At 44.6% G+C, this 9,108-nt stretch overlaps 1 protein-coding gene across 1 annotated transcript in view; it reads right to left on the bottom strand.

Annotated features, from left to right (window-relative positions):
- CST8 (cystatin 8) overlaps positions 1-5,015 on the bottom strand; it is a 12,237-nt gene extending 7,222 nt beyond the window's left edge. Inside the window, exon 1 of the mRNA XM_006097957.2 lies at positions 4,785-5,015. Within this exon, the coding sequence (XP_006098019.1) occupies positions 4,785-5,015 (231 nt within the window). The remainder of the gene's footprint in view (positions 1-4,784) is intronic.
- Positions 5,016-9,108: the final 4,093 nt, after the last annotated feature.

The raw sequence follows: 9,108 nt of genomic DNA, 5'->3' as shown, positions 1-9,108 counted from the left end.
ATTTCCCGGCCAGTCACACTGGGTTCCTGGGTTGCCAAATGGGCCCTGTTTCTTCCCAGTGGCAACCTGCTATGCCTAAAACGCTCTTCCCCACCCCCATGCACCATAAACCTCCCTGCCTTCCTCTGTGGCAGATGCTATGAGTGGTGCCCCAATCCCATGCTGTTCCTAAGCACACTGCTAGGTCCTGGGGCTCATGCTGGGGCATTCCTGCTGCCAACAGGAGCAAGGGACTCCCAGAATAGCTCTTGGACAAGGCCGGGTAAGAGTTGGGTGGATAGAGGAGAACCAAGATGGCGGCATAGGTTAACGCCGGAGTTTGCTGCCTCGAACAACCACTTCAAAAATACAACTAAAAGATGGAACGGACATCACCCAGAACCACAGGAAGGCTGGCTGAGGAGAGATTCTACAACTAGAAGTAAAGAGAAATCCATACCGACACTCAGAGGAGGCGCAGTGCGGAGGTGAAATACTAAGGTGCGGAGGTGCGCGTGGAGCGGGCCGGCGGCGGAGGGCGAGGTTGTTGTTTTCAATCGGGAGGGAGTTTCAGACTCTGAGCTCCAGATCCGGGTGAGTCTCTAGGGATCCAGACTCAAACAGGAGAAGCGGGAAGGCAGCTTTCTCTCCGAGGTTTGCAGCGGTTGCAGAGCCGCTGGGGACGGAACTGAGAGCAGCCATAACTGCTCGCTCTGCCTGCCCTGTAGATCCCCTGGGACCTGCCCCGCCCAAGCCCTGCACAGAAGCATTTGCCGGATAGCCTCAGGCAAAGGCTAGATTAGCACCACCCTAGAGATTCAGCACAGAAGCTCTCCCACTGCAGACACAGCTGACTCTCATAGCCAGTTAGCCTGGAGGTCAATTCACCCCTAGTATTGCTGACAACAATTAAGGCTTAACTACAACAAGACTTCGCACAAAGACCACAAGGGGGTGCACCAAGAAAGCATAAAAAATGCGGATACAAAAAAACATGACAGAAATGGAGGATATAGAGCTAAAAAACGGACTTTTGAGGGCTTTCAATAATTTGCTAGAAACTGCCGATAAACTTTATGAGAGCCTCAAGAAATCTAATGAGACCCTCAATGTTGTGATAAAGAACCAACTAGAAATTAAGCATTCACTGACTGAAATAAAGAATATTATACAGACACCCAACAGCAGACCAGAGGAGCGCAAGAATCAAGTCAAAGATTTGAAATGCGAAGAAGCAAAAAACACCCAACCGGAAAAACAAAATGAAAAAAGAATCCGAAAATACGAAGATAGTGTAAGGAGCCTCTGGGACAGTTTCAAATGCACCAACATCAGAATTATAGGGGTACCAGAAGATGAGAGACAGCAAGATATTGAAAACCTATTTGAAGAAATAATGGCAGAAAACTTCCCTCACCTGGTGAAAGAAATGGACTTACAGGTCCAAGAAGCACAGAGAACCCCAAACAAAAGGAATCCAAAGAGGACCACACCAAGACACATCATAATTAAAATGCCAAGAGCAAAAGACAAAGAGAGAATCTTAAAAGCAGCAAGAGAAAGAGACTCAATTACCTACAAGGGAATACCCATACGACTGTCAGCTGATTTCTCAACAGAAACTTTGCAGGCCAGAAGGGAATGGCAAGAAATATTCAAAGTGATGAATAGCAAGAACCTACAACCAAGATTACTTTATCCAGCAAAGCTATCATTCAGAAGTGAAGGTCAGATAAAGAGCTTCACAGATAAGGAAAAGCTAAAGGAGTTCATCACCACCAAACCAGTATTATATGAAATGCTGAAAGGTATCCTTTAAGAAGAGGAAGAAGAAGAAAAAGGTAAAGATACAAATTATGAACAACAAACATGCATCTATCAACAAGTGAATCTAAGAATCAAATGAATAAATAACCTGATGTACAGAATGAACTGGTGATTATAATAGAATCAGGGACATAGAAAGGGAATGGACTGACTATTCTTGGGGGGAAAAGGGGTGTGGGAGATGCAGGAAGAGACTGGACAAAAATCATGCACCTATGGATGAGGACAGTGGGTGGGGAGTGAGGGCGGAGGGTGGGGCGGGAACTCGGAGGAGGGGAGTTGGGGTGGGGGAAAGAGGAACAAACGTAATCTGAACAATAAAGATTTAATTAAAAAAACACACACAACTTCATTATTAAAAAAAAAAGAGTTGGTGGATAAGTAGCCCAGCTCCTCACCTACAGGGTGGCTCCATTTCTAATCAGGCTCTATGCTCTCTCCCTGATTCCCCAGATAGACTGAGCCCAGCTGCCCAAGGTGGAAACCTGCTCAGTAATTTACCCCACATGGGTGCCCCCTGACCCCTCACACTCCCCCTTCTGGCCTCCTGGTGCTTCCTGGGATGGCCTCCCAAATATCTGCACTTGAATTCTAGCACAAGAGTCTGCTTCTGGGAAACCCAAACTAAAACACTTCCTACTCACCTTCTTCACCTTATTTCACTCCTACTCTGACCTTGGGCTGACCTAGAGAAGTGGTACTCAGCCTTGTCTGCATATAGGGATCACCTCCTGGAGGGTTTTAACACCTAATGAGGCCGAGGTCCCCCCTAAAGACTCTCATTTAATTGATGAGGGTGCTGTAGGACATTTACAAGCTCCTCAGGAGAAATGCTGTCTGAAGAAGTCTTCCCCTGACAACCAGACCTTGTCTATGTTCCATGTCTCTGGAACAAACATCGCGGCTCCTCATTCATGGTTGAGCATTTTTTCTTTCTAATTGGACTGATGGCTCCCCAAGGGCTATGATCATTTCTGTCCATCTCACAGCCCCACCTACAATGGCTAGCATAGAAGTGGCTTTGGAGAAACTTGCTAAATGTGTATGTTCCTTGGGTACCAAGGGAAAAAACTGTGAGGAAGACTAGAAAAGTTACAAGACCTAGGAGCTATTCCTTTATCTCAAAACTAGTGTCCTGGTGCATGGATTCGTGCACATTGAAAGGAAATTAATTAGAAAAAATATAATAGAAGTGTCAACCAAATTCACAATTGACAATGACAGATTGAAACACATGTGTGTGATTGGCGCCAGCAAGAGCTTTATATATATAGATAAACTTGCTTAATTAGACCTGTTTTCTGATTTAGCTAAACTTTTTCCAGCCCAGTGAAGCACCCCAACTTCTCTTTGTCAGCAACACAGCAGTAAATATCAACACAAAGCAGATTATTATTGTAAGGAAAACAAAGGGTAAAATATTTAACTGCAGCAGTGTTTGACTATATTCTGTGCAGTGAGAAAACCTGAAGTCATTTTCAAGGTCCACCATTTTTTACTTCTTTTTAGTCAGGTCAAGTTTCTAAGCTTTCTAAATCTCCATTTTCCAGCTAATGAAAAGAAAATAGGATTCCATCGAGTCTCCTATCTACCTACTCCAGAACTTCTGTGAGGATCAAATGAAATGAGACACATGAAAACGCTTCACAGACATTTGGTTAAAGTGTAAAATGTTTCCACCTGGCTATAAAGCAAGTCGTGTTTCTGGGCTGAAGAAACTCCAAGGAGTCTAGTCACTAGGGAGAGGAAGCTGGGCATTGCTATATGACCTCATTACCCGGTGCCCACAGCCATCGTTTCTAGGCTGGGCTGGGCTGTAGGCCACATTTTGCACCATGAGGTCTGAGCAGCATCTGCTGGGATTTGGTGGGGTGTCACTCCGGGGTGGTGGTGGGGGCCTGTGTCCCACTTGGGGGAAGCTGAGTGTTGCTTTGTCAGCACCAGGTCCATGATGCCATTCTTTGTAAATGGCCAGTGTGCATCACAGCAGCTCCTGCAATGTGCATCATAGTGACCGGTTGGATGGTTGGACACTTAGCATATTAGCCTTTTATATATATAGATGTCACAAGAGTGTGCCTTCTGATGGATTGTGGCATGTGCCCAATTAGTAAAGCATGCTGCACCAGCAGCATAACATTTGCAAATATGGTGCTCCTGGCTCTCATATTCCCAAGAGATGAAGTTATAAGGATCAACATGTAAAATGGCCCAGCTCCTGCTAAGAGACAGTCTGGGGAGTGTAAAGCCTGAAATAAGCTCTGCTAACAATGACCTTCCATTTTCAATTCATTCTCATAAGTTGCATGGTGCAATTATAAGCAACGCCACCATCCCACCATCCAACCATTGAGGCTGAATTCCAACACAGAGCCTTTTATCAGACATGGCAGCCAAGGCCACGTCCTGGAAACTCCAGGGAACACCCCACACACTAGAATCCAAGTCAGTAACACTTCCTCGGTTTGGGCAATTTGTGGTTCTGTGAGGATGGATACATTTCTATAAACAGAAAATCATAGTCTCCAATTCCATGAAAATGTTGGATTAAAAGTATTAAAGAATGGAGGAGAAGGCACCTTATTAGCCTACACAGTAGATAGTGTGCCATGTCTTTCTTTCAACTCCACATTCCACATTATGTGAATAGATTGAAATGTGGCCTGTGGCAGCATTATTGCAAAATACTCATGGTACTCAATTTGTCTCCCAATAACCTTAGCAAATACAAATAATGAACATTTGATTTTTAGTTTTGGATTTAAATGAGTTAATATATGTAAAGTACTTAGAATGACAGTCCAAGCACATATAGGAAATGCACTGATGTTATAGTAATGTGCAAGTGTATATGGCTTGAGCACTTACATATTTAGGATTTTCATATATCAATGTTTTTCTCAGATGCCCAATTTTTCACACTGGCTTCAGTCTTTACACCAGAAACAAATATGCATATTGAGAGAGAACGCCTTTACCTGCAGCTGGACTTGCACTATCTTGACCACGTGGAAGATGTACTTATCCTCACTCTCTTTGTTGTACTCTTGCATGGCAAACCACAGACACTGCTTCACGTTGTAATTAGAAGCATCAATAACTTTTAATTCCCTTATCACCTTGACCTTATTCTTGTCTGGGTCTGTGCTGGCCACCAGAGCCACCACAAGGGTAAGCAGGAACAGGCAGGACCCCCCGAGTCTTGTCATGGTCTCTCCATCCAGGGGCACAGGTGAGCCTTTGTCCTCTCAGGGATGGAGCTGCAGATGAGATGGGGTGACCGCTGCTGCTGCTGTTATAGGTTCAAAGATCTTACCACAACATCAGCCCAGCTAGATTCAAGACAGGGTCACCTGTAGGGCTACCCCTGCCCTCGAAGGAAACCCACCCTAGAGAAGCTATGAGGAGTCTCTGCTCCAGGCATCTGCCCTCCTTATCCTGGGTGTGGTCTGCAGTTCCAGGGAGAGCACTTAGCCCAGAGGTACCAACATCTACCCTGTAAGCCTCACCACAAACTTTTGCTTGTGTGTCTCAGGCCTATAAGCTGTGACTGGGTTCCTGGCTCCAGCACTCAGTGGGCCTTCCAACCTACCCCACTGCCAGCTGCTCCTTCCTCCTTGTGGAGTCAGATTCTGCCCCCGGTGCCAGCTCGTGGTTCTCCTGGGTCTCCAGCACTCTCAGCTTGCAGCTATACCCTGGCCTGTGGCCTCCTAATCTCTGGGTTCTCTTCATCTGTTGAGTCCATGCCCTGCAGAGAGGTTCCACTTTGTGATGTAATCTAGCACTTGTGACCCTGCCTCAGGGAGGGCATCTCCAGACTCCTGCCACTGACCTTCAGTCCAGGCAAACCCTTCCTGCTTCTGCCCTTGGAGTGAGGGTCCCTCAAAGATTTCCTGCTCACATGTGCCATGACCCTAGCTTCCTAAATGCCTGGCCTCTGGACTCCCTCTGGCCCAAAGTACCTCTCTCCACTGTTCTGCCAGAGAGCAGGTAACACAGCCCACCCTGTGGGGATCATGCACCCCCTGGGCTCTTAGAAATTCTGTTTCTCTGTGAAAATCCCAAATCGGTGTCCAGCAAATTACTAGAAAGGTAGATAGGTGAGCATTGGTCCCAGGGTGCCTTCACCTGACCTTGGCCTGCACCCCTCAGGAGGCCCCAGAGCAGTACATGCAGTGGAAAGCTTTAGACCACATTAAGCACCACCACCCAACCACCCCCACAAGCGATACACTCCAGAGGCAGACTCTGATGAAGTAAGTCCTGCTCTTTGGTGTGGGCTCCTGCACAGCTGGTCCTGGACAGTGTGGGGAGATCAGTGGTCATAGGCAGTCCTTATAGCTGATCATCCTGGGAGTAAATCTCTTCCATTGATGAGCCAAGAACTATCAAGGCTCAACTACAAGAGGAGGGTGTACACAGCCCACACCTGGGGTGAACTTCAAGTGCCCAGTTTGGGTGATCAGAGAGGCTATGACATTGGATCCTACAGGACACCTACAACATTAGGCTACTCTACTAAGCCTGGGATACATAGTAGCTCTACCTAATGCATAGAAACAAACACAGGGAAGCAGCCAAAATAAGGAGACAAAGAAATAGGTCCCAAAAGAAAGAACAGGAAAAATCTCCAGAAAAAGAACTAAGCGATACAGAGGGAAGCAAGCTACCAGATACAGAGTTCAAAACAATGGTTATAAGAATGTTGAATGAACTTAGAAACTCAACAGCATAAAAAAAGACCAGTCATAAATGAAAGATACATTAACTGAAATGAAGAATAATTTACAGGGAATCAACAGTAGAGTCAAATCCAAGACTCAAATCAGCAATTTTGAATATAAGGAAGCAAAGACCACCCAATTAGAACAGCAAAAAGAAAAAAGAATCCAAAAAAAATAAGGATAGCATAAGGAGTCTCTGAGACAACCTCAAGTGTACCAACACTTGCATCATTGGGGTACCAGAAAGAGAAGAGAGACAGCAAGAAATTGAAAACCTATGTAAAAAAGATAATGATGGAAAATTTCCCTAACCTGGTGAATGAAATAGACATACAAGTGCAGGAAGCACAGAGAGCCCCAAACAAGATGAACCCAAAGAGACCTACACCAAGACACATCATAATTAAAATGCAAAAGTTTAAAGACAAAGAGAAAATCTTAAAAGCAGCAAAAAAAAAGGAATTAGTTATTTACAAGGGAGAGCCCATTCAACTAGCAGCTAATTTTTTAACAGAAACTTTGCAGCCAGAAGGAACTGGCAAAAAATATTCAAAGTGCTCGGCCGGCATGGCTTAGTGGTTGAGTGTCGACCTATGAACCGGGATGTCACAGGTCAATTCCTGGTCAGGGCACATGCCTGGGTTGCGGGGTGTGGGGCGTGCAGGAGACAGCCGGTCAATGGTTCTCTCTCATCACTGATGTTTTTATCTTTCTCTCCCTCTCCTTTCCTCTCTGAAATCAATAAAAATATAAATAAATAAACTAGATGAGACTGGCCATGAGGGCATAGGAGGCCGCCTGCACAGTTGGTGGGGATGAGAACTGGTGCCTCTATTCTGGAGGACAAATTGAGGGCTTGCAACCCCTGAAATGCAGCAAGTCCATCCTCAAGTACTAGTTGAAAGAATTTCTTAGGTACAGGAGGGACATAAAGGTAAAAGTTCATTGCAGCAAATTTGGCAGCAAGGAATCAGAAGCAGTTTAGGAATGGAAGAAAGGGTAGGTAAAATAAGTGGGCATTCCTATCATACTATGCAAAAGTTAGAAGCTAGACTAGATGTATACAGAGAAACAAGAACAGATCTTTTAAAAGACAATGATAACAGGAAAAAGTAAATTCAAGGGCCTTGGCTGGTGTGAATCAGTGGTTAGAGCATCAGCCTATGCATCGAAGGGTCACAGGTTTGATTCCCAGTCAAGGGAACATATCTAGGTTGCAGAATCGATCCCTGGCCCCCATTGGTGTGCGTGCAGGAGGCAACCAACCAATATGTCTCTCTCACATTGATGTTTCTCTCTCTCTCTCTCTCTCTCTCTCTCTCTCTCTCTCTCTCCCCCCTCTCTCTTTCACTCTCTCTAAAAAATATCAATGAAAAAATATGCTCAGTGAGCATTAACCAAAAAAAGTAAATTCAAGGTACATAACGAAACAATTACATGAACATTATGAACACAAAACAATACTACCAATTCTTCAAGAATACCAGCATAAAGAAACCCATAGAAGTCATAAGATTGGTTATCTAAGAAGGAAATGGACAGGGAACACCAGAGTAGGTGTAAGAGAAAAAGAGAATGAATCAATAAATGAATAAATGGGAAGCAGACAAACCAGAGAGGGTTCTGGAACCCTTGGGATGGCAAGGGGTAAGGCCTAGGAGTGGGAAAGTACTGAGAACTGAGTCATAGAGGAGAAAAGTGCCTTCAAGTGCCCCTCCCCATGAGGAGGTCCCCTGTAAGCAGTGTATCTGTTGAGTACCTCCTGCACAGGAGGGGAGGGCTGTGAGTCCTTGCCTGCCCAGTGTGGCATGGAGATCAGCTTGAAGGGTCTCCAATGAATGATTTCTTCTTGATTTCTACCCTAATTTCACTGTGGTTTTAGAAGAGTCTGCATGGTATCAGGCCTGTGAATTTTGCTGAGAATTACTTTGTGACACACCACTGATCAATTCTGAAAATGTTTCATGTACATCTGGCAAGACCATGAACTCATGTTCAATGTTTCAGTGATGTTCAGGACAATTTGATATTGTGTCATTCAGATCTTCTGTATAAGAATTTGAGACCCTGACTGATGCATTGTGTCCAGTCAGTTTTACCTGTTTCTGGAAGTTGTGTTTTCTACTTTCACTACGATTGTATATTTGATTATTTCTTTCTGTTCTTTCTGTTTTTGCTATAAGTATTTGAAACAGGTGAACATTTTCATCAGCATAATAGCCCCCTTGATTTCAAGTGGTGCTTGTTGTCTTACAGTTAATTTTATAGGCTATTAGTACTGTTACACCATAGGCGTTGGCATAGTATACTTTAGTCCATCCTTATTTTTCAAAAATCTGTTTTCATATATTTATGATGTTTCCTTTTTGCTTTGTTTTCTTTTTTTGACATTTTTTTTATTGATTTCAGAAAGGAAGGGAGAAGGAGAGAGAATCAATGATCAATTGCCTCCTGCACATCCCCTACTGAGGATTGAGCCCGCAACCCAGGCATGTGCCCTGAGCGGGAATTGAGCCATGATCTCCTGGTTCATAGATTGATACTCAACCACTGAGCCACGCCAGCTGGACGCTTTGTT

The sequence above is a fragment of the Myotis lucifugus genome, unplaced genomic scaffold, assembly GCF_000147115.1.
Source record: "Myotis lucifugus unplaced genomic scaffold, Myoluc2.0 scaffold_214, whole genome shotgun sequence".
Classification (NCBI taxonomy): domain Eukaryota; kingdom Metazoa; phylum Chordata; class Mammalia; order Chiroptera; family Vespertilionidae; genus Myotis; species Myotis lucifugus.
Note: the sequence above shows the minus strand (reverse complement) of the source record. Positions and strands in the feature narration are given on the sequence as shown.